General features: G+C 37.6%; 1 protein-coding gene across 3 annotated transcripts in view; it reads left to right on the top strand.

Annotated features, from left to right (window-relative positions):
• Nucleotides 1-25845, top strand: part of RAPGEF2 (Rap guanine nucleotide exchange factor 2) — a 193439-nt gene that overhangs the window by 66558 nt on the left and 101036 nt on the right. For all 3 annotated transcript variants that reach the window (XM_052778303.1, XM_052778320.1, XM_052778313.1), the window contains exon 4: nt 11718-11801. In XM_052778303.1, coding sequence (XP_052634263.1) covers nt 11718-11801 — 84 coding nt within the window. The remainder of the gene's footprint in view (nt 1-11717; nt 11802-25845) is intronic.

Raw genomic sequence — 25845 nt, forward strand, 5'->3', positions numbered from 1 at the left:
TCAAAATTTAAATGTTTGCTATGATGGCAGAGAGGAATCTTTGGCAATAAATGTTTTGCATATAAGCAAATGAATATGTCTCTAATGAAAGAAGCACCTCTTTTTTCCCCTCATTAGTCATACAGGGGCTGTATGTGGTTTTCAGCCCTGCTGTTTGATATTTCTGTCTGTATGCATCAGTGGTGTTTGGCTTACTCTTTCTGTAAGGAAGTCTTGTATGTCTTTAAGCTTCCCGTATTTACTTGGCTAAAGGTACTGGATTGGCAGAAAATAAATTTTAAGTTTTGATGACCTGCTGTCCAAAGTCATTCAATAATAAAACTTCATGTGCTTCTGAATTGCCATGCTGGAGCACAACCTGTTTTTGTGATCCCATTCCCTTTAGTTTCTAAGCAATTGAACCCGGAACTAACTTAGCTGCTGCTTAAAATGTTTTTAAAAAATACAAAGGAAACCCCAACCCAGGTTATTGTAAAGTGTATTTTAGTTTTTTAGAGAACCTTCCAATGAAAGCCTGATAGGATATATGCTCTTACCTCCCACATGTCCCTGCTGAGAAGATTGCAAGATGTATATTTTGGATTTAAGCTCTTATCAGTAACAAATTTCTTGCTCTGTAGCACTTCAGTAGTATGCTACTGGTTTTGATTGCATTGATTCTTAGAAAAGGACAAGTGTTTAAAGAAGAGTAGTTAGTTATCTCTTGGACATCTTGAACTGAATTTTAGTGTTAATGTCTATGGTTGGAAAAAGGTCTTGTCTAATGTCAACATGTTTGTGTGCTTTTATGTCATTCTGTTGTGCAGCCTTCTGTGCTTTAATGAAATTCATTGTTTTCAGAGGACTGTATTGTGAAAAAAAAAAGCGCGTACATATAAACGGGAGATTGGAGGGAAAAAATATTACGTATAAAACTGAGTTATTACTACAGAGAATGACCACAGCTGAAATGAGAAATGGCGATCTCTTTAGTGTCTAAATTACTGACTATGGTAGGCAGGATGTGTAATAAATAGCCGTATTTGTACAATTATGTTTTGTCTTGCTTTTTTCCTCATTCCCTGCTTGTCATACAATGGGATGAAAAAACATCCACTTATGTTAAGACTGGTGCTTATATGGGGAGGGGGGCTGGGGAGAGAAGAGAAAAGGGGATGAGAAGCAGAGAAGGCCGTAAAAAGGATAAAGATACATAATTTCAGCTGGTCTTTTTGGATATTTCTGTGTTTAGAACTAAATTCTCAGGTCCAGTAGCTGTAATATCGCCATCCAGCCTTAGCCAGGTTTTCTGAGTTACATCACCATGGCAAATCACAAGACCCAAACCCGTTTTGGGGCAGCCATGCGGCCTTCTCCAGAGCTGGCTTGGCCCAGGCTTCAAAGCCTGAAATGAATGAAATCTGGAAAGGAAATAAAGGAGCACGACTTCTTGGTTGCTGTGCAAATACTTACGGTTTTCTTAGATGAAAATGTTAGCGTCTTTCACGAGGTAGAGCAGAACATTTGAAAAATGCTGGAGGGCATTGGCTTTGCGTAGCTTTGGGACAGGCTGCGTTAGAGGATTGCCCGAAGGCACTGGGGCAGTGACTGGCAGGGAACTTCCAGAGCTTCCTCAGGAGGATGCTTTTCCCAGGGAGGAGACGTGCTGTCATCTGTCCAGGTATCGTGCATTACACAAAAAGTCAAGCAGGGTGTAAGCTGTAAAGCGTCTGGGTGTATTACAGCTAAATGGCTAAGCTGTAGTTTTATTTGCAGCTGTAGGTCTGTGTAATGTACAGTCGTTCTGCGCAAGGACAGGTGAGAAATAGATCTATGAGTAGTCTTTAAGAGTGGGAATCTAAGAGTCAAACTTTTAAGTTCTTTCTACAGTAAAAGTGACATCTAGTGAATTCATGGTTCTTTCACAGTAGTGTATTGCCCCGAAGACCCTCGGAGGATAGAAGCAGTGCGTACAAAACAACAAAAAGTGATGCCAAAGTGACCATACGTTTCTGCATAGCCTGACTTAATTGTGCGATGAAGTGTGACAAAAATGAGCTAAAAGCCTCTGCTTTAGCTATTGGTGCAGGACTTTTAAACAGAACAGCTCTGCTGAGACCACCTCACTGAAATTTGTCTTCTGACACATGCATTTGTGTCACGAAGAACTGCTTTTATGTTCTGTACATGTTCGAGAAGTTTTATGGTGGTGGTGCTATCATAAAAACAAGTTATTCTGTATAGATATGATACATGTGATCTATAGCTATATGTGTTTATATCTTATAGTTATAAAACTTAAAACCTAAAACACTACAGAAGGGAATTGCTAGAGAAGTGTATGAGGATCACACTGATGTTTCCACTAGTGATGGTCCGAGTTATCAGTAAAATTATTCTCTTGTGTCCTTTAATACTTTACTTTTAACCAGAATTTCTGGTTTTTGGACAAGATGTGCCTGTTTGGAGGCTTGGGTCACATTTTTGCGTTTACTGTCCTTGTTTACTGGATGTTCTTGACTTCAGAGAGCCCCTAGAAAAGATTTCTTCCTTGGGCTTATAGAAATATGAGACACTTTGAAAATTATTTAAAATGCTCTAAATACACAGTAAACTCAGAATGTTTCTCTTTGAAGCATCTCTCTGGGTCAGTATCCGAATTTTCAGGTAGACCTCTGCAGGCAATATATATTCATTCTGCTTGTGCATCCATACATTTCTGTGGAAGTCATGTGGTGGTATATTTAATAATGGAAAGAACTGCTGCAGCAGGGCTGGTCTCTCTCTCTCTCTTTTTTTTTTTTTTTTTTTTTTTTTAACTTCTTCTCCTTAAAGTATTCTAAAGGTGTATTGCACCTTCTGATAGTCAGGCAGTTGCCAAAGTAGTGTTGGGATACTGCCAGTTCTGCACTGCAGTAAATCAGGAACCTGAATTCTTATGTTGTGTTGTGGATACATTTTCCATGGGGAATTTCTTAGGCAATGTGTATCATTAAAACAAATACATTCAAGGACTTGGCAGTCAGCTCAGTATAAGCAGACACTGAATCAAGGCTTCTTAATAGTGTCAGTGATCAATGTTACAGTCTGTTGGCTTTGCATAGCCAGTTCCAAATTTCTGTGTTATTGTTTGACCTAATTTTGAGACTTCTTTGAATGAAGACTAAAGTAAGGTTTTTTAAGAGGATTTTAATTTGCACCTTCTTTACTGTAAATGTTTCACTAAAACCTTTCATATTTTTGCTGTTGCTGTAATTTTGAGAATAAAAGCTTTGATTTTGGAGGAATAGTAGAGAGGTATAAGATTTAATAGCAGAATTGTGTGTCTTGATTGACCTCAGAGTATTTTGGATGCAAGATCATTTTATTTTACTACTTCTGTCATTGTTTTCCTGGTGTTTTAGGAGACTATAATTTTTTTTATATCAAGGGCTAATTCACTGTGCAAGTTTAATACCAAGACTTCAATGACAGTAGGTCAATGAGCTTGCATATGTATATTTGCATAATGTATTTATTGATTGCCTGTATAATCAGCTGTCTTAGACTCACATGCATTACTGACACTCGGCAATAATCTCTGATTGGACTGAATTTTCTGGTTTATTTTACTGATGTTTTTTCAGAAGTGGAAAAGAATGCAAATAAATTAAATACTCTAAAGAAAAACATACTTCTGACTGTTTTCATGAATACTGAGGAGTTGTTTCCTGTGGTTCATTCTTCTTTATTTCCCACTCTTGCTACCAGAAGACAAGACACCAGTTTTCATCTGGTATCCATTAATAAACGATAATCATGGTCATCAGTTGAAATACGTACTTTAAGATGCCTGTTTAGTGAAAATTAGAACTTCTAAATTCTGAGTTACCAGTTTCATTACTGGGATGTATTTTAAATTTTTATATTTAGAGTGAAGATTAGGAGTAAGAATAAATGTAACTTCAATGTGTTCATAAAAAAAAAAAAAAGTTTTTGAAAATTGTGTGTGGCTAATGCATTAAGTACCCAATCTGTTTTACTTCTGTGTTTGGGATATACCTCTTAATGTCATAAAGAGCACCTAAAATGCTCTGGCAGATGTCAGGTGACTGCTTAACTAGCTTATTAAGGAGGGTTATAGACATTGCTGACAATGTGAGTAAACTGTTTTCTGATTATTCTGAATGCTACAACAATACAGTGCTAGTGGGCAGGATCTTCAGGCAATGAGGTGTCTACCTGAGAGAATTGTTAAACTCAGACATTTTTGACATTCTAAGGCACTTCGGGGCTAATGTTTAATTGTGGCAATGATTATTCAATTAAAACAATAAACTACCTGTAGCTTTCAGCATACAGAGGATAACCAAAATGAGCAGAGAGAAACAGATAGATTAATCTGCTGAAACAATATCCTATGGAGCATAAGCTTGCAGAGCAATGTTTTTTCTAATTTCTTCTTGCGTAGTGCTTAAATGCCTGAAAGAGGTCCCAGTTCTGATGTGTCAAATTTTCATTGTTTCTGTTCCTCTCAAGTGGAGATCTGGGAGCATGAGCAATGTTCTGAATTACTCTGTTTACTTTCTGAAATTTATTCAACTTTCAACAACATTGAGTATGATTTCATGAAAATGTAATCTGCTAGGTACATCTTGGTTTGTAATATAAGCTGTTTTATCAAAAGAGTTACAAATGTTATAGCTTGTAGGAATGGTACTATATCCAGTATAAATGTAAGTCTTGAATGAATCCTTTAGTGGTTGGAATTTTAATGATTTATGGAGACAATAATTCTAACTAGCTCTTTCACAACCAAGAAATTGTTCTTGCTGATTTAATGACCTTTTTATGAAGTTACTTGGAAAATACCTCGGAATTGGAAAGTAATTCTGGATGTGGTGTTTGACTTACGTTAGAGGTCCTTCCAGCATGTGGTGTTGCTGGACCATTCAGTCCAGTGTCGGAGGGAGAATGACACCTCCATCGTTTAGGTTTCAGGATAGACACATCTCTCGTAAAGGGAATATTAAGCAGTAATTATATGGCAGCCATTTCTGTTTTCATTGAGACCTGCATACTGCTTAGCTTTTTTTAAGTGCTGTCTTAAAGGAGTTGGCTGAGAAACCAATGACCAGTAGGTGGTCAGAGCAGCAATGACTTCTGTTTAGCATGTGCTTTTAAGTCCAGGTGCTGAATTTTGCACTGAAGTGATGCCTTATTTGACAGAATTAAAGCATGTTTGACAGCAGTCATCACAAAGACCTGCAAATTCTTGCCACTGTACATACTTAGGACGTTCATTATCTCAGCTGAACCAAATGCACACAAGTAAGCATGTGCTGAATACGATTCATTATTCCAGAGTTTTTAGTAGTGATACATCTCATCTTGATGGAGAATGAGAATTAAATTGATTGCGCTCATTAAAGTGTAGCTATTTCTAAAGAAGTTTTAAAGGAAAGTGATACATTAGGACTTGTTAGGATAGAGGAAGACACTAGAGGTGGCATAACTATTTGAGATTTATTGGGTCTTTCAGCAGGTTGACTTAAATCTTTATTGTTGCTGAATATTTTGGAAGGTTTTTCAACATCTTATGTGATTAGGAAATCTGAAGGCTAAAACTGTAACACCTGTGCTACTGTAGACAGATGCCTTAGAATCAGTATGTGTGGGGGACATGTATTGAAACAAGTTATATTTTTGTGCATAATTTCTTTGATATGCTTTTAATATTGATTCAGATTTATAGTTAGAAACCTGGTGTACAAGTGCTGCAGATTGCTTTAAATCAAAATAAAATAATTATAATTAGAAAATAAAACTTCAGTTTTAAGTAGTGTATATGTAGCTAGTTGGGGATCTGGGAATAAGAAGCTGCCCCTTCCAGTAGAATAAATAGCTCACAGCATGAAGAGTTTGATAAAAGTGCTGAAGACTTTGAGAAAGGCTGCAAACTACTTGGATCTTGGCAGCCTGGAGATTTATAAACACTTCCTCATTTTTGAACTTTGAGTACCTCTGAGGTCTCAAAGAACAGTCATATGCTAGAAAATGTGAAGACTTAAGTCTGAAAATACTGTCTAACCTTATCAGTGGTGACAGCCTGGTGATGTCATCATAGGCTATTGCATAATTATGTAGCTGAAGATTCCAAACAGAACAGTTAGAGTGACAGCTATGAAGTTAGTTTGCAAAGTTCTGTCTTCAGTTCTTCTGTGTCATTTTCAAAGCGGAGAAGTGTGCTGTCTGGCTGCAGGTTGTAGTTGCGTAAAAGGACTACATCAAGGAAACTGGGGAGGGAAACGCAACGGGAAGGCTTTGCAATCCAGTCTCTGGATTTCCGTTTCTAGCTTCTGAATTCCCGTAAATCAAGCTCTCTTGCATTCTGGGAAATTAAATATAGATTCCCCAGGAAATCCCCTGCTCTCTAAAGTGCTATAATACAAGAGTTAAGATTTAAAGTAGCTCTATTTAAATTTTGTACAACTAACTGAAGTGCAGATTATGAATAAAGTGTGCATATTGGTGACTATTTTGGTATTGGTTTTAAGTTTTGCACCACTTTAAGGTTGCTGCTAGAACCTGTGTATTCTGAAAACTTTATCAGTAGGTAGCTCCATCACAGTAGTTATAGCAGAAGAACATTAAATCTTGGTCCCTTGAGTCCTTTTGTTGTTGTCTTCACAGAATACAAATACTATCTTCTGCTAAAGATCTCTTGCTCCTTTTCTTCTTAAGATTTAGGCTCTTTCCTCTACACTGTAGTCAAGTGCTTTGAGTTCATGTAGACATACGGGTGTTAGTCTAATCCTAGTGTGCTAACAAGTTACAGTTTTAGCACAGCTGGTGTCTTGAATCTGGCCATAGTCCTGTTGGTTCTGTAAAGGATGGATGGATAGCTAGGACAGAATGACTACATGTATTGGTTTTGTTCTTCTGACTGCCGCTTAATGTGTGACTTTTGGGTTGACTTAGTTCTGATTCTCTGCAGGATAAATTGCCCATGTCATTTTACTTTCTTGGTAATAAATCTTGTTTTTTGTAACTTGGGAAAGTGGATAGCTGTGCTGCATTTGGTGGGCAATATAACAGTCCTGAGTTTCATCCAGATGAATATTCAGAACAGTAGATAAGCTGGAAAAAACAAAGAAAAACCAAACAACCCCCCAAAATCCCCAAAGAAACCCCCACTAGTCTTAAGTATTTGAAGCAACATACTGTATCACTTAAGGCCAACAGGTAAAGTAATTTCTTGCCTGCAGAGAAGATCTGTGAATGCCTGCTTGGAAATGTACACGTGCCAATAACTCCTGATTTCAAGTATTTCCACTCCTGCTGTGCATGCAGCCTTGCAAGACTGGAGGGTGGTTGGGGGGAGGAACTCCAAACTAAGTAGACGTGCTGATTGCCTGGGTTGGGCAGGCTTTGCTTTCAGCCTGATGTGGATGTTCACTGCACTTCCAGTCTCCTAGTGTCTAACAGCTGCTGCTTCAGTGGTGGTGGTGATGATGGACAGCAGTGGCACCCTTACAAAACTAGTCATTGGAAAGATCTTACCTTATCAAATGTCTTTCCTTTCTACATCAGCTTGACTGACAGGTGCTACTGGACCCTCTCCTCAACTGTCCCTAGGCCAAAAAAAACCCAATCTCCCTCTAAGGATGCCTTTGGGGGGGATGTCGTCAGCATCTATCCTGCTTCAGCTAATTCTGGATGACTTGCTTACATGGAGTTAATACCCTCCTGCAAACGCAGTCAGGGATGTGTCCTGTCCACAAGAGAACCCTGTTAAGCACAATTTGCTGTCATCTCTTTGACAGAAGAAGTATCTTTAGGAGGAAAAATACAGTTTCTAGGTAACTCTGCGGGCTGCCAGTGGTAAGCAGTATTCTAGCAGGGAAAGAAAACTCCATAATTAGGCTTAGATTTCTTCTCTAGGATTCAATTCTGATGTTTAAAAACAAACTGTAAAATGTGATTGCAAAGAAAAACCTTTCAAATGTGAGTATCCTACATTGGGTAAAATGGTATTTGCATGACTCCTCACATAGCTTGAAGAAGTGGCTTTGTAGTTCAGTATAGGCTTCTGTAGTTCCTTCTGTTCATTACAGGCACAAAAGTCCTGAAGAATGCAAATGTATTGTTGATGAACAAAGGTCAAACGTAGTGCAGAAAACATGGAAACTTGATTGAAAGCCACCTGATGTTTGAATAGGATTGTGGAAAGCCCAGGATCCTTGAAATGAAAGAATGACATGTGTTTTTTTGTAACAGCACTGTCTAGCAAAAGCTGGCTGCCAAATGGCTTTGAGGCTTAATTCTAACCAACAAGTGTAGCAAGTGTTGAGAAGTGCAGGAGTTAAATATATTTTCATATGAAAGGAATAGATCAGTCTTTCATTTGTCTGTGGGTTTTTTGGAGGGAAGCATGTGTGTTCTGGAGGAAGGAATGTATTTGCTGTACGTGCGGGTTTTTTTCAGATGTTTTGTTCAAGAATATATTAAGACACTAGTAGTTGTAAACATGAAGAGAATGAAAATCCATCAGCGTTCTTTGCTCTTGAAGACTGTCTTGGAAATATTTCTGATATTTTGGCTGGCAATGAAAGTTTAAAAGAATAAACAGTGTATTTTGGGGAAGATACCTCGAATACAGACATGTTCTGTAGTAACCTTCCACTATTCTGACACAGCAATATTGAAGATTTTTTAATTATTATTTAGATAATTAAGGAGTTGTTCAGTAGATATGCATGATGCACGTACCTTAGAGCTTAGAAATTCTCAAACATGACTGTAAAAATAAAAACACTTAAAGTACACATAAAGCAAAATGAAAATAAAACCAATCAGATAGTATTCCTGAAGTTTCATTTATTTTTTTTAATCAGTACTTTCAGCTGTCAAATGAACAGATGCTTCTTTTGATTATATATAAAGTGGATAAAGTATGATGTTCATGACAGAAGTGAGAAGGAGCAACAACTGTTAAAGAGCTAGCTTGCAGAAAAAGTGGATAAACCTGTGAACTGGCAAAAGAAAAGATAAAACGGAGTTGGATGATTAACTAAGTGTGAAAAGTCATGGTGTGTGTGATCAAATAAGAAAAACTTAAACCACTGCAGTTAAATCTATAATCATTAAAGCTGTTTGTTAAATGATTCAAAGGTAGATTTCACAAGTGGCATTAAGAATTTGAATATTGAACATATTGACTGGTGCTTGTGAAAGCCAGTGTCTGCCTTACTCTTTGGAGATAAAAGATCTCCAATGAGAAAAGATAACTAAAGCCCCTTACAAATAGGTGATTTGACAGAGGATTTAAAGTAGTTATCAACTCTTAGAGGAGGGAAATAAAAGCTTGTATATTAGTAGATTTGCAAAAGATTTTCTATTGGTTTAAATAGTTTTTTTTTTGCTTTGATTATTTTATCCTTGGAAATGGCTTTCTGTAAAAGTAAAAACAGATCTTTTAGATTACTTTTACTTCAGAGTTATAAAGCCTGTGACCCCTGATGAGGTTCTCTTCTATTGGACTAGACATTTATACTTAGTCAAACTGCCAATTTTTAGGAAAAGGGGGGAAAAAAACCCCCAACCCACAAAACTTCTTATGTGATAATATAATGCACTGTAATCCACATGGAAAAATTATCCTTCACAACCTAATAGAGTTACTTCCCACCAATGTGGGAAATCACTTGGTCTATAGCCATTGCTTCAAATGTCTATTTTAAAAACTTTCAACTGTGCTAATTAGTGCAGATTATTTGTATTTAGAATGGCATCTATTAAAAAACAGAAACAGGAAAAAACCCAACAGACTTGCAGTTCAGCAGCAATGCTGGTTGTATGCCTGTCACCTTAGGACTCATTTGGGGGGAAGAGTGTTTAAAGATGTGTGACTTCTCAGGTGCATGTTCATGCTTTTGAGAACGATATTTTCTTTTGAAGTGGTGGTTTTCTTATCTGCTTTAACCTGGTTCTCTGTACTTATGTACAATGTTGATTTTTTTAGACTAACAAGTTTGATGGCAATATACAGGTCCATGTGAGAAGCAAGCTTGTGAAGCACGCCTCCGAAAAGGCAGCTTGATGCACTTCAACTATGTAAATCAAAATGGCTTGTTGTTTTAGCTGTGACACCACGTTACTGCTTCATTTTCTATTGTCTATCAGTATAAAGAGTATTTCCTGAAGTCTTCCTTTTGAAGATGTTAAGTCTTCACTGGCGGGCATGGCTGACCAGCGTGGCTTCACTGGTCAGGTCATAGCCTGGTGGAAAAGGAATATAGGCTGCATCATCTTAGTCAGTTCTTATGTTCTTGGTCATAGATTGTGTCCTCAATTTTCTCTGTTAATTCTCCATGTTTCTAATGTCTGTCCTTTCTCTTATGGTTATATTATACAGTGCAAAATGGAAATGGAGCACGTTTTTAGGTAGGATGGTTTGCTGTTTTGCTCTCAGCTGTTTTAGGCCAGCTCCTTCCCTCTTCTTCTAACTTCAGCTTTCCTTTTAGAAAGCATAATATAGGGAGTGCTGAGGAAATGGCACTCCTGTTTTGAGGACCCTGCTGCGTAGGTACCTCCTTAAATTGAAGTTCTTCAAATGAAAAACACGCTGCTAACATGTACATAGCCTACTTAGATTTAAGATTAGATTTTAATACTATGCTGTCATCGTCATTAAAAGATGTGGGCTGTTCTTGCTTGAAGTTAGAACTCATTGCTAAAGACTTGAGACATGTAATTTAAAAAAATGAAGGTGCTACAGATTAATTAAGTAATCTGCATCTCTTACTGTCACTAGGGATGTGGTTTTCAGATAAGAATGCTTGTGCAGTTCATAACGGTGTACTTGAATCCAATTAGTGAGTTTCTTTGGAAGAAGCAGGAGTGGTAAAAACTGAACTAAAGTACAGATATTCTCAGTGTTGACTGTTGAAATGGCACAAGATTTCCACTGCAGGTATTTCTAGTAACCGTGAACTATTTTATTTTCCTGTCTAAACATTATTTGAACTTATCCAAGAGGAGTCTAAGCCTATGAAAAAGATTTTGTATTACTCAAGGAGCAAGATCTGAATCTACAGTAGAATGAACTGGGCCTGGATGGTAAAGTCCTCATCCAGTTCCTCTGTAGGATGAAGAGAGGGGAGTTTATTGGGAATTTGTTCTTGTGCTAGGAGGAGGCATGAAAGGGGCAGTGCGTAGTAGCAGCAGATGAAGTGGTCTAACAAATCTGATGTACGTTTACCATCTGCAAATGTATCCAATGCTCTCGTACCTTGTGGGAAGGCAGACTGATGCCAAAAGGTAAATTTTTGTCTTGAAGAAAGAGTGAAGGAGAGGGCTAGAACTGGAAAATGAAGCCTTGTTTATAGAGGGGAAGATGCTACAATTCTCTTCAGCAAGAGGAAAGTAATGGATTCAACAGAATACAATACTTTTGCTGTAGCTTGACTTCATTTTAATCACTTTCAATTATATTTCATTGGATTTGTGTTGTTACTAAATAGATTTATGCTTTTAAAAAAGTGAAGTAAATGAAGTGAGGCATTCTAATGTGTATATATTTGCAGGTGGAAATTAGAATAGTTTGATGGAATTGTTTTGTAAATGATTGAACTGTGGCTTTCTTCCATAATTTTGAGCATTTTTGCCTCTGATGTTCTTTGTACTGCAAATTTGGTAGTGCTATGAGTAACCTAAATCAAGTGTCTTAAACTGTGTCCTCTTTTTTTTTATTCCAGCCCTGATGATATTGGTACCTGTTGGTATATCCTGCTGTCTGGTTCAGTCTTCATTAAAGAATCTATGTTTCTTCCAAGGAGCAGGTATGTCAGCTATGAATGTACTGCATTCTGTATTTTAAACATAAATTATGAGATGCAGAGAATTTTTAGAATTAAAAGGCAATGTCATATGCTTAATGAAACACAGAAGTACATGTGTAAACACACCTTCCCTGCCTTTACTAGCTGTGGTATTTGTTTTATGCCCAGAGCTAGAATTGAAAGTCCATTACTGTGGATAGTGTACAAACATCCAAAGTGTTATGCAAATGCCATCAATTTAAAAATAAAACCACCAAAAACCTGACAAATGGAGTGAAGTACAGAGTAGTCTGTTCCTGTGAGTAATCAAACTTTAAATCACAGGATGCACTAGAGCTTATGATGTTTTCCTGAGGCTTTACTTACCGTGCACAAATCTTCAGTGCATGTTTTAGCATATGCTTAGATCATGTTACTGCCAGTTTTGCTACTTCAGTTTAAGGTTGTGCTTCACGTAAATGGATTTACGATGAAGAGTGGTATTTTACGTAGAAAAAGTAAGTTTGAGTGTGAGATGCTCAAAACTTACATTGCTGCAGTAAAAAATTTAATTATTTTGAGCTATGGAGAAAAAAATGCAGATGACCACAAGGATTTTAGACTAAGGTGGCTGAGCTTGATCATTTTAGTGGAAGCAGAGTGGAATTGCTTTAAAATGCTGGTTTTATGCATATTCATTCAGACTACTATAAAAGGCTCCTTTGAAGTAAATAGCATGTAATACAATTTGTGAAAGGCGGAGTGAAAGAATGACCCATCTCTGTACGGTATGATGAGAATGAAAGCACTAGAAACTTCCTTACAATTTTAAACAGTGGGAAACCACTTCAGAGCTAGTGATGGTTGGCATATGAACAACTAGATGTTCCAATCTGCCTTTCAGTGGGAGAACAATGCTGGTATTGGGACTTCCATTTGATGATGGTGGCATGTTCTTGGTGTAAGCAAGTGTCTTGCATCTGTAAAAGGACAGGCACTGCTGATAAAATGGTATATTTGATGTGTCATCAAACAGTATGTGCTAAAGGTGCAGAACTGGTTATTGTAAAAAGTAGCACAACAACAGATTATAGGATCCCTGCTGCTGGCAGATGGATGAAAATTGTCCCATATGTCATCCATGAACAGGCAATGCCAGAAAAAAAGCTGGCAGAAAGTGCTACCTTTAGATGCCGGGAGAAGGGATATATATCATCTGAATTAATGTAGGGTGGTTGTATATAGTCTGTGTCAAGAATCTTCTGTTCCTTTGAATTACAGCAATGCTTGTGCTTCAGACATTTTTTGACGCTCAATGAGAAGTGAGATTTAATAAGATAAACAATGTGCTTGAGATTCTTCCTGGAAGAATGACAAGAAATTGTAGGTCCTGTGACTCTAAGCAGAGCATTTAAGGGCTGTTCACCTGGAGAAATTCAGAAATGACATCTGGGACAGTGTCTGAGATCTTGGTGAATTCCAAGTGTGGAATTTGGCATTAGAAAAAGTTTCATAGCTGTGGATGGAGTCAAGTAGCTGCCAAAGCTGGTGTCTTGAGAAGCAAATGCAAGAGAGAGAATTTGTTAATTAACAAAGATAACATGAGTCCGTGAAAGCAAAATTAAGAAACTTTAATTTAATGGTATAAGAAAGTATTTCTGGAGAGCAAAACCAGAGTCATTCTAGTGAGGGGCTTTGTGCTTAGAAGCTATAGTTATTAAGGGGTGGGTGAAGGCCTTATTTAAATTTAGGATGAGGCTAATGGGGATTTTTACTTTGCAAATGAGTAAGCTGCAGTACCTGGGCCTTAGGCTTATCCTTTAATAGTAAAGTTGAGAAAAGTGAGAGGGCACCCAGGTTGTTTTTGATTTGGAATACGGGTGGGTAATAAGTGAGTTATTTATTTACGTATTTTTAAAGCAAAGACTTGAGAGGAAGACTAAGTTGTTCAGCTTTACTTATGCTGCCAGTGAATTGCTCACAAGGAAATAGTAAACTGCTCAGATATATAGACTGGGTAGAAGAGACTGATTAGCAGCAATACTAAAATAAAATTTTGCAGTGCTGTAGAAAAAAGTGAGCGAGGCCTCCTAAAAAGGCTGCTGTCCAGAAAGAACTGATAGGGTGGTATTCTGAAAACGAGAGAGTAGTGTCAAAAGTGGGCAAAAGGCCGTTACTGGATAACTATCTGCTTAAACTGACTATTTACACATACAGGGAGTAATAATTTCAAGAGCCTTTTTGAGCATTGCATAATTTGGGAGTGTTGATGTCTTGTTGCCATTAAGATTAATTTGCTACGCTTTAGGGAATGGAGCATGTTTTGATGCATCATTGACTTCAGGTAATAGGAAGAGACCTAAACATTGTCAGGTAGAGATCATCTAATTTTGATCTTGTTTGGCCAAAACATTGTCATTTGAGTAAAGTTATTGTAAATTCATATTTAGACTACTTTAGTGGTTTTTTTCTAGTTTAATCCATTTTATCTTTGCCCATCTAGAAAGCCACTAGGAAATAATTTTGCAACATGTGAAGCTTGTGAGTAAGAAAGCAGGATGGAGATGAGAAGTCTGTGTAGGAGCAGAAAGCAAGAAGTATATTCTTCTCTCCAAACCCAAGTGACTCAGAAAATTCTCATTTCCCTAACTTTTCTTTTCCCAGGGCTTAGACTAATCCATCCCTCCTATCCTCAGACATCTTACCATCCAAAACTCTTCATTTTTTTTCCTTGTCTTAAAATTATTCTCTTTTTTGACAGCCTGCTCTATGCACCTGCAATAAATCCCTTTGCACAGGTTATCTGGGCTGCATCCAACCCTCCCAGTGGGACCTCAGGAGCTGCTGGTGCTGCTCAGACTGCAGGCTTCCACTTGCCTGCCCTCCTGGCTTCATCGAGCTTCGCTTCATTTAATGATGGCTGGGCAGCAGTAGCTGGCCAAATTTAAAATAAAATATATGTTGTTGTCGTCCGTCTGTCGCCCCCAATTTCAAGAGCATTTGCTATTCTTTGTTGGATTTCACTCTTTTAAAATGTATGTCTGTACAAGCCAGGGTAAAAGTAGTACCTAGTTAGGGTAATTCAGATAGCCCTAGTGAATAAATCTGCCTGCAATCTTGGAGGTGTTTTCTCAGTCCTGCGCTGAATTCCATGCTACTCTTAACTTTGTGGCTGTTGGCATGTGACCCTACAAGGAACAGGATGGAGTGCTGTCATCAGATTTATAGCTGAAACTTGGAAGTACCTTAGTGCATTTGACTGCATATGCTCAGCATATTGTTTGCATTTGGGGCTTCTATTAGCTAATTTAGTTGCATTAGTTTCAGATATAGCATCCTCAGACTGGTTGGTGGATAACACTGCAAATGCTCTTCTGTTGTGTATTTTATGTCAGGTAAACTTTTTTTTTCTTCTTCCAAATCATTGTTTCCTTGTCTTTGATACCTAGTGTTAGATACCATTTAAAATTCTTTGGGGAGGGGGAGTGACAGCTCTGCTCGGCAGACAGATAATACATAGTTGGGAAAGAATGTCTTAAAAAAAAAAAACCAACCTCAAACCAAACAAAAAACCCTCTAGCTGTCTACAAGCACAAGCAATGACCACCCCCCTGCTTTCCCAGTCAAACCAGAAATAAATAATACTATAGCAGTCCAAAAATAAGCAGCTTTGTAATGTACTATATATGGTCAAATAGCTGATAGTTGAAATAGTTTGAAATGAGTGGCATAGCTGCCAATTTTGCCGCAGTTATATAATGTACTGGGTGTCTTGTAAAACTACTTATAACTAGCTATTTGATAATGAAATATTGGAATACCTGAAGTTTTAAATCGAGTAACTTGCTTTGGAAACTTTAACATTGAAACCATGCCTGTTTGTGAAAGTAGCATGACTATAATTTTATTTTCCTATTGTAATATAGTTTAGCTTGTATTTGTTCAAGTGTCAAGCCATCAGCTAGCAAATAATGTTCATAAGATAAGGCTGGATTTTATTCTGTTAACTTACTATTTGGGGAAAATTTACAATTCAGAGTTTTAAAGAATTTTGACCTGAACAATTAAAGCTGCCGTATTTTTGGTAACATAAATAAAAGCTTAATCTTGTTCTCCTATTTAATTTTTGTAAATTCCAACAGTGAAATTTATTCTGACAGCTTAATGTGAGGAAGATTCCCCCCCCCCCCCCCCCCCATTTTACTGTTTAGTTTTCATACTTATTCCTTTTTTTTAACATATCAGGCACATATTATGGTCAAACTAAACATTTCTTAATTCCCCCCCCCTTCCACCACGACCACCAAACTAGCACAAATTAACACTTGGTCCCCTCACCATTTCCCCTGAGCATCTGTGCCCTGAAGCAGTTCACATGGTAGAATGAGGTTTATGTATGAAGTCCAGAAAGTAAATGAGCAGAAAATACAATTCCCTGAAGGTTGTCCTGGCTCTCCGGTGTTTTCACGTGGTCACTGACAGCAGTATTGTGACAGTCCCTCAAAATATCTCTTGGAATGGCCTCCAGCATCCCTAGGTCTGCTCAGTGCTCTCATCACATTTGCTCAGCTGCTTGGACTTCCCGCGTGGTTTTTGTTCCAGGACTTTGCTTGTAGTGTAAATTTTACTGTGGCCTTCCATCTTATTTGACTTGGAGCAGCACTACAAAAACGTCTCCTAGATCTCCCACAGCTAACCTCGTGCTTGCCCGTGGCCTCCACAACTGGAGGATGCAACTAATGCTTAACAGCAACAAAATACAGATTTGCTGGGCAGTTTTTCTCAGTCCAGTAGACGCTGGTGCCTGGGTTTTTCTGCTTTTCTCTAAGAATTCTTCCAAGACAGCCTGGGTGATGTGTGCTGTGCTGCTTAGGCATGCTGCAATGCTGACTTGTCAAGTGTAAACCTGGCTTTGCTCTTGTCTTTAACTACTCGCTCATCTATACTCTTCCCTTGCTGTAGCCTCTTCTTTTCTTTCTTTACTGCCACACCCAACCAGTTCTCCCCTCACCGCTTCATATGGCGATGGAAAGCTGCTCTCCCTTTGGCAAATTCACAAATTTTACATGAGAGCAATTATTTAAGCTTTTTCCTCTAATTAAAAGATTAAATTTTGAAGTTGAAAGAACATCTGGTTTTTTTCTCTTCATAATTAAAAGGGATGTATCTATTTAAATATTGATGATTTAGTCCTCTGGTCTTTCCTATACTAAAACAACTTAAAAATTCTACTGGAGAGCCATTGAAGAAATTATGGACTTGTTTTGAATGTGTTTAAAGCAATAACAATACTCAATTTGTGCAGAAATGATTTGTCCTCATCCAAGTGTGTCCTGATTAACTTAAGAAGGTAACCTCTCCCAGAAGAAAATTTGTTAGGGATTTTGGCAGGTTTTTTTTATTTTGACGGGTAATGCATGTGAGTATAATAGTGTGAGCAGAAGAGCCCTTGGCTATGTACATGCATTTATACAGCTTTATGTATCCTGAAACATACTTCCAAATTTTTGTGATGCCTGGGACATGCTGTTTGGTGTGGCTTACATACATCTAACTGATGATCCATTTATATTTTGAATAGAGAACTGTCTTTGATCAATCTTTTCAGTGAATAAAATTATATCGATAGCTTGAATCACAATGATAAAATCCTTCTTTCCGTATATGACCCTAATATCATTTAGTTAAAGTGGCTGTTGCTGGCTGAAACTCAGAACAAAACTGGTGTTTTAACTGAAAGAGAGTGACCAATATACACAAATATTTAAACCAAAATCAATTTTGAATTTGACTAAAAAGGGATTTTTTTTTTTTTGCCCTGTGCAGGAAACCGAGAGTTTTAGAACAATGGATTTGAGGGAGGCTCAGGGTTGTACTTTTGGGAGCTGCTGGTTTAGTTATTTAAGATGCAGAGGGAGTTGATCAAGAGCTGTGCGGGGCTTATTGAGCTTTTCCCTGTTTCTGAGTTTTGCTTATGGCTGAGGATTTACAGCATCATGATTGAAACATGAAGACTATACATTAGATCTTTGTACAGAAAAATAACTCCCCGGGTTATGGTTTCAAGTCTATTTAAGAAACTACTTGAAAATGCGTGCTTTGGATTTAGTTTGCCCTCAGAACTCTCGCTCTTTAATAAAAAACCTCTATTTTTTTTTTTGCTGCTACTTGCTGCTGCTGGATTTTCCCATGACCTGTTTGTTGCTTTATTATTTCTGTATCCAGCTAGTGCTGTTTGGAAGCCATGCTCATGGCTCTTTAAAAGCTGGTGGGAAGGTATAGAGTATGGTATTGTTGTGCGCTGACCCCCAGTGCTGTCTTGTCTTCTGTCTGGTTTGAATGCCTTAGTTCAGCATTTCAGTCCATCAACTGAAACTGAAGCATGAAAGGAGCGTGATCTTAGGGCTTAGTCTAGGAAAGACTGAGATCATAAGCTGAAGAAAGGAGTTGGAAGAAGTAGCGGAGATGTCAGTCCATTTATGACCGAGTGTATATCTACCATGAATTACTCACAATGGATTTTAAGTAGACATTTAGAAAGTAATGCTAATTGCTTTATACCATCTGCATCTACCTAAAAGATGGTGTATGTCCTTTTCAATGGACGTGTTTACTGTGACCTGCAAGCACGTAATTAGACTATCACATTGCATGTGACTGGGATTACTTTTTGAGACTCAAACTGCTGGAGAAAACAAAAGCTTGCTTACCAGAGGGAACATTTTATTGGGAGTGCCTGATCTGGCCATCTACCTTGAATCTGTTCATCTCCCGGTGGTATCGTGGCCAGTGTTATCAGTGAAGCCTGGAGCTCACTGATGTGTGGCATTGCCTTCTTCCTCGCAAGGTGCCAGTGGAGCTGGAGCTGCCATGGGTCTGTCCCCGAACTCAACTCCCTGAGGGCTGGCTGGCTGGCAGGGAGGGTGTACAGAGAGGGTTTCAAGTTCTTTGAGCCTGGCTTCTTCACTTGGACACAGTCACAGTCAACTCTGGCTGTAGCTGAATTAGCTGAGCCATAAATTGACGGGGCCTTGTTTTGTCATGTCACCTGCTGTTACAGCAAAGTTCATGATGCAGAGCACATGCTACTTGTACCAGTAAAGTCATCTGAAACTGTCCTTATTGTTTGCAGAAATTGGTGTACAGGTTTTTTAAATGTGAATACTTAAAATGATTTTTACAGCTAAATGAGTTTGGTATTATGTACATTTTGCTTTATCCCACCCGTCTCCTGTTGTGTTGCATAATTTAAGAGTTCATTGAGGTTTGAAATTGGTCGTCTTCCAAGTGTGCTGCCAGTATCTGAGGTGTTGGGAAATAGAAGAGGACACAGTTCCTAAATGATGAGATTGGGTGGTGTCTGGCGTTGTTCCTGTCAAAACAATTATTTCAATGCTACTGGAATTTTGTTCTTGCACAGCTGCTAAAATGTTAAGGGACTTAGTCTATTACTCTGGAATCTTTTGAAAATAAAAATAGAAATCTAGCGTAGTGGGCCTAGTGCTACCAGGCTCTTTTCCAAGTTTGTAATGAGGAGATGAGAAGGTAACAACAAAGCAGAAAGTGTCAAATGACCTGAATAACTTTTAAGTGGGCCTGATTATTTTTGATTCCTCTTAAGGTGGGGGAGGTTTTCAGGGATGGAAATGCTTATGGTAGGAGAAAAGCCAACTTCAGAAGACCTCACAAATGCAAGCCTTGTACTAGTTTCTAGGTGTATGTCCTAGAGCTACAGACTTCTGTCTCTTTCCATATGAAAGACCTGGTAACGGACTTGAGATGGTCTGGATCACCTGCTGATGATCAGGTGCATTGGTGGAATGTTCAAAACAACTTCATACGCTTTCTGTAGGAGAGATACCATTACTTGATGGTGTAGAGCCTGTAGATTCAAGAATCCTTGTTCTGGTCCAGTTTTTCATTGTTTCATATGCAGTAATTGTAAGCTAAGTCAAGATGGCATTTCCTGCCACTGTTGCTACACCTAAAAAAAAAAAAAAAAAAAAAAAAAAAAATTGAAGTAGGCTTTTCTTACGTTGTGGTTTATTCAGGTCAATGGTGTTTATCTTCCCCATTGAAACCACAATTGTGTAAAAATACTAAAAAGTTAAATGTATCTATTTTAATGATGAAGTTATGCTTAGGAATTTGTGATATGGAGCATAGAAACAAAGTATGTAACATTATAAATCGTAACCACTGCTTTTATGGAGAGTCCCACTTGTGAACTAATTTAAGTTATTTTTGCACTTGCTATATGGAATAAGTATAATCAAAATTTTTCAGTGTGATATGAGTATGGGATATAGCCAATGCTAAGGAAAAACAAAATCTGAGGCAGCATGGATAGTAGAATTTTTCTGTGTAAGCATGAATGTATCTTAATAGCTCAAAGTAACTGAAAAGGACCTTAAGGAAAAAATTAAAATTAAGCAGAGCAGTTTAACAGACTAGATTCATAGGGGATAATCTTTTAGCAGAAAGAAAGCAGAGGAAAGGAGAAAATCCTTGAAGGTAGCTGATAGAGGAAATACAGTCTTTGACATCTATGAATGATACCAACTCTCACATCCCATTTTTTAAACGTTAGAAAATTGGGGTTAAAATTATGGCTATTTAGTGTTGCAAAATGTGCTGAAATTGTGGTTTGTTGGTTGTTTTTTTTTTTCCTGGGAATGTTTTAGAATGCTCTCTAGGATGGATGGGAAAAACATTCATTCCACTGAAAACTTGTTTTTCCTGAAGATGTTGACATATTCTCATTGTTGAAAAATTTTGGTGCTGCTTAGTTGGTTTCTAAAGTGTGCTGCAGTGAAAACTGGCCTTGAAACAGAATGTTTTTTATTGCTGACTCTTCTCTTTAGCTTATTTTGTGTCTCGTTGGTTAGAGACACCTTTGTAATCCCAGCATTAGGGTTTCTAATGGAGCATGTCACAATTTGAAGTAATTGAGAACTTCTAATCAGTCTTGGAAACATTGTTCATCTTTGCTTTTGCTTTTATTGTTCTTCCGTACGTTATAATTATGTGATATTAATTTAACTTCAACAGTTCTCACTTATACTGGGATCTTCTTTGTAAAATTTCAGGCTTGATTTTAGTATTAAAAAGCTGCTATCTGAAATGATAATAAATTACTCGCATACAAATGGGGATATGGAAAAAATGGAGAGCTTTTTCTGAGAAGTTAAGGAGGGGTAAATTCTCTATGTAATAAAGTACATGGTTATTTCAAAGTTAAATGTGAGATCTCTTATACCTGGGTATTCACCACTGCTTACATTGCTAATGAAAGATACCTATCAGAAAAAATCTGTTGCTTTTTCACAATTGATATTGCAGCTGGCGAGGTAACCTGTTCTGCAATCTCTTCCTTCTGATTTAAGGTTCCTTCTGATTCAATTTATTAGTATTTAAGGTTTTGAGTTTTAGTACAAACCTGCAAAATACCAGAAAACCCCTCGGTTACTTGGGAACTGCATTATGAGATTCCTGCAGAGGGAAAGAGGAAGACCGTGGTTTTTTTACATGCAGTCAGGGTCTCTGAGCAAGTTTTGTAAGTGTGATGAACTCAGAAGTTATCTGATCTTTGCTTACCCCAAAATAACAACAAAATGAACTATGTGCAAAAATAGCATAAAAAATACCAAAGAGGGAGAAGTATACCCATGTGGAGGGAGGGGATGGGGTGCACTGCAGAGCAAGGTGACGATGCTGGTCTAGGTATGATACACTGAGGAAAAGACCATTTTCAGCAGGGTGGTTAAGTTTTCACAGCCTAGGGAGCAACATTAACTAGACAGAGAGGTCTATTTTAAATCCTGAAATTGGAGATGATTTACTACTCCTGAACAATTATATTTAGAAGAAGAATATACAGAGTGGATGACTCTACAGAAAAGTCAGGAGGTACCTTAAAGTCTATCCTGTGCTAATAAGTGCAAGACTTACAAGTCTTTTTCGATTTTTATTTATATATATAATTTTTTTTTTTTTTTTTTTACAAAATGTCCAAGAAAATTCTTGAGGGAAGTCCAATATAAATGTGTTATGGGATGGCTGTTCTGGCATTTAGGTTTGGGGTATATGTGGGGAAGAGCCTTTTCTTTGTCTCATGTGGAACTCAGGGTGATCTAAACTTCTATAGACTTATCTTTGCTGAAGGGCAATCTTGCTAAGGTAAAATAATGACTTTTACTTACTTACGTATTTGTAGGACTGTAGAAAGGTGGAAGGAATCAAAAATATAGTTTTGACCATTAGCATGATTCTGTTACTATAATTCTCCTACAAATAGTGGTTTTAACAAAATGTTATTCCATACTGTAGAAGAGTAAAATATCTGAGAGTTTTCTTTCAGGTTACGCTCAAATTTTTTAATGTTTCTGAAAAACAAATCCAGGGACACTAGGCATAGTATAACATGTAAAGTGAGGGATAATTTATTTTCAAATTATAATCTAAATAGCTAAAACAAAATTATTGCTATTACTTCACTGTTTTAGTTTGTTTATTCATTTACAGTTATAGGGCACTTATTACAAAGATATCTTGAATACGTCTATAGTGTACTAATAAGAGTTATAGAAACTAGTTATTGAGGTCATGTGTTTAGCCCTCCATGTGAATGAATTGGTTGTATTGAATGAGTTAGGCATATAAGTGGGGGTGGAAAACGTCAATATGTATGGTCCTACTTTACTACTAAAAACCTAGATGACATGTCAAGTTATTAATTTTTTGTTGTTGTTTTTAGTTTTTTAAAAAGATGACAGTTTCTAATACCTTAATTATGAAAGTCTGTAGAGGGACTTAAAAAGCTTACTATATATTTTTCAAGGTAAAATACTGTCTTCATTTAGGATCTTAACTTCTAAAGGCTTTGTATGAGGTTGGAAAAATACTCCTCTGTATTAATGAATTTCATGAATGTTAATAACCCAAGCTGTTCAGACAAGGTCTTGCCTCTTAAGTAATGTTTTCCTACTACTTCTCATTCTTTGAGACCATTATGTAGATCTTGTGATGTCACAGTAATATCCATGGCAACACAGACGTCATTAAGATGAAGCATAAGCAAAGCTGTCTTTATTCAAACCATTTATTAAAATACATTTTTTTTTTTTTAAAAAGGAATAATAATAAAAAAGGTTAGGGAAAAAAAGCTTTCATCTTTGAATGTTTTCCAAGATAAAATAATACGAGAACTTCTAATTTAAAAATAAAATAAGGAAAATATTCTTTTCCAAATAAAGATCTGTTCTGTCAGCTGTTCTGATGAGGTACCCGCCTTCTAGCTTTCCATACTAGAGATGCTGCAAAGTTGAGCTGCTGCAACAAGACAAATTTTGTTATTGCCACTACTACTACTTTCCAGTTTTGTTTGTCTATGTATTTGTGTATATAGTTTATAAATACAGATCTCGAATTTCACAGGAAAATGTCATAAACGCATTTCTCTTGTTTAGTGTATATGAAAGGGTCATAAAGAACTGTAAGTCGTATTCTAGTCTGAAAAGTATTCAGGATCACCTGCTGCTATAAAGGCCCTGAGCATCTACTGTCATTTGGAGTAAATTTGCAAAAGAATTTGTTACTCTTTACAGCATTTTTTCAGATTGGGTTTTTAACCATTTTTAGCTTAACTTTAGTTTTAAAGTAACATTATAAAAAGCTAAAGTGAAAAGCAACAAATTTGAAACTTTACACAATTCTTTTTTTTTTTTACATAAACTAGTCAAACTTGCTACCATACTTAGCCTTGTAACTAGGTAAAATTCTAAAATTAACCACACTTCTCAAAACAGTAGTCTGTACTAAAAGAAAAACTGTGTGAAGACCATAAGGCATATGTTTCAGGGCTTGACTGAAGGGACTTTCTCTGGAAGCAAACCTCCGATCTAGCTAATTTCAAAGTATTCACTGTGGGTTTTCCGGAACTTCTTTTGAAGTGCTTTCAGTAGTCAGCTATAAATTACCAGATTAATGCAACCTCTGATCTGGGTTGTATTTGCATAAGAAATGAAGAAATCCCTATGAGTGCTACGTAGATAGAGATGACAGACTATAGGACTTTAAGGATGCTAACTAAACATTGTTCAAAATACTGAAGAAGTTTACTAAAGCTTTCAGCTGGAGTTCAAATTAACTTTCACACATTTTTAGCAGAAATTATTTAAAGCATTAATATACTATTAAATGTGCTTATCCTATAATTTTATTGTCCTTCACACGGACTGGTTAGTTGTCAGGCATTCTCTGTTTGGCTTGCTGGGTTCTTCCTGACTTTACACCCTCCTGCTGCAGCACCGGGGTTATTGCCCTTGGCACCGTGATCCCTCTTCCCTCACAGGCAGCGAGTAGTTTGGGCCCCCAGGTCAAGCAAGGAGCTGCATTGATGTTTGAGGCTTTTTTTTCACTTGTGAAACACCTGCCCCCCCCCCCCCCCCCCCCCCCGCTATTATTAAGTGACATGTACTTAGCTGTGCTGTTGCGAGTCCCTTCCCTGACACATGAGCTGTTGTATCTGAGACTGTAAACATCTAAGCTATCATATGACACTGGATAAGTCTAATCATCCTTATCCGTGGTATGTAGTGAGCTCATGTCTCCAGGATTTGCAAACAGTGACAGGTCCGCAAATACCTCTTCAACTCATATTCCACTTGCCAGCATCTCAATTTTCCTTTCAACTGAAAAGTATTTCTGTAAAGCAGCTATTTAATCTTGCTTAAATATAAAAAAAAAGCTGTAGATATAGTAACATTGTGAGAATTAAATAAGTTAAAAGAAAAAAAAAAGAATCTATCGATTATTTTGATATGCTGATGACCACCACATTTTAATTAAAAATAACATTTAACACAAGTCAAAAGCAGCTTGGGCTTCACTTGCATATTTGCTTATTTTTTCTAAGAGACAGGCTCTAATTCAAATGAGAATCGGAGAAGTCAGCCTATATTATACAGAAGATCAAATTATCTGATAGTGATCCGCTGTCCTTTAGTTGACAAACCCTTGCTTTCATAGTTTCCTGTGTGCAGCTTTAAGTGTGGGGAAACCCGCTGCTACCTTCCCTCCCTGCATCATCCCCAGCTGTTCGCGTTAGAGCTGCTCTGCATGCATGAAGGGCTCTCTCTCTTTTTTCTGAGGGGTCAGAAAATGGCCATGCCAAATTTAGTTTTCATCAGAACACTCCAGCGTTCCCCTAGGGATGGCTTGTGCGTGTACACACACTTCTAAATTGTGACTTTAGGATTTTTCATCCCTTGCAAGGGCAAGTTGGGTGGAGGAACAGTCTGGGTTTCACTGCACGTTCATGTGGAACCCAGCTAAACCTAGCTCGGTTAGAATGAGCCATTAAGAGGGACTGGTGTTTTCAATTCTAATCTGGATGTACCGAAATGAAACACGGTGGGTTTTGGTAAAAAAAAGATACAGGAGGAGGAACTTGACTGAATCCCTTACTATCTCCTGAAGCAGCAGGTAGAAAATAGTCCCCATTTTTTTCCCCATCTAGACATCTACTAAATACTGCTTTATAATACTTAATTCAGGAATTCAGTGTGACTGGTTTGCTTTAGAACTAAATCTAACGCATTTTGGTGGTGTTACAAGTTAAATGTTGATTATTACCTCAAGATTGGACTTGGGGATGTGTCAGAGACTGGATGGTCTGCTCATGTTTGCCTCTGTATCATCAGAGAATAATTGATGCAGTGATGGAAAGCAGCTGCTGGTCACGGCTGAGGTCACGGCGCTGGTATGAGGAAGCAGCGCCATGCAGCACGTGCAGGTGGGACGTGCAGCAAATGACACGTCTGGAGGAACGGTAGCTCCTCTGTGCTCTGAGTTTGGGAAGTGGAGGGTAGAGGGAAGATGGGAAACACAGTAGAGAGCACTTGAATGTAAATAGTAATGGTAGTAATAGCATTGCAGGGTGGGTGCTACCTAAAAGCAAATGAAGGCTCTGGCTTACATAACTTCAAATTCTAAATATGATTAATGCAATACCTCTATATTTCACTTCGGTAGTTTTCTGTGATTCTCCTAAATGTAGATGTCA

This window comes from Harpia harpyja, chromosome 2 (assembly GCF_026419915.1).
Source record: "Harpia harpyja isolate bHarHar1 chromosome 2, bHarHar1 primary haplotype, whole genome shotgun sequence".
NCBI classification, from domain to species: Eukaryota; Metazoa; Chordata; class Aves; order Accipitriformes; family Accipitridae; genus Harpia; species Harpia harpyja.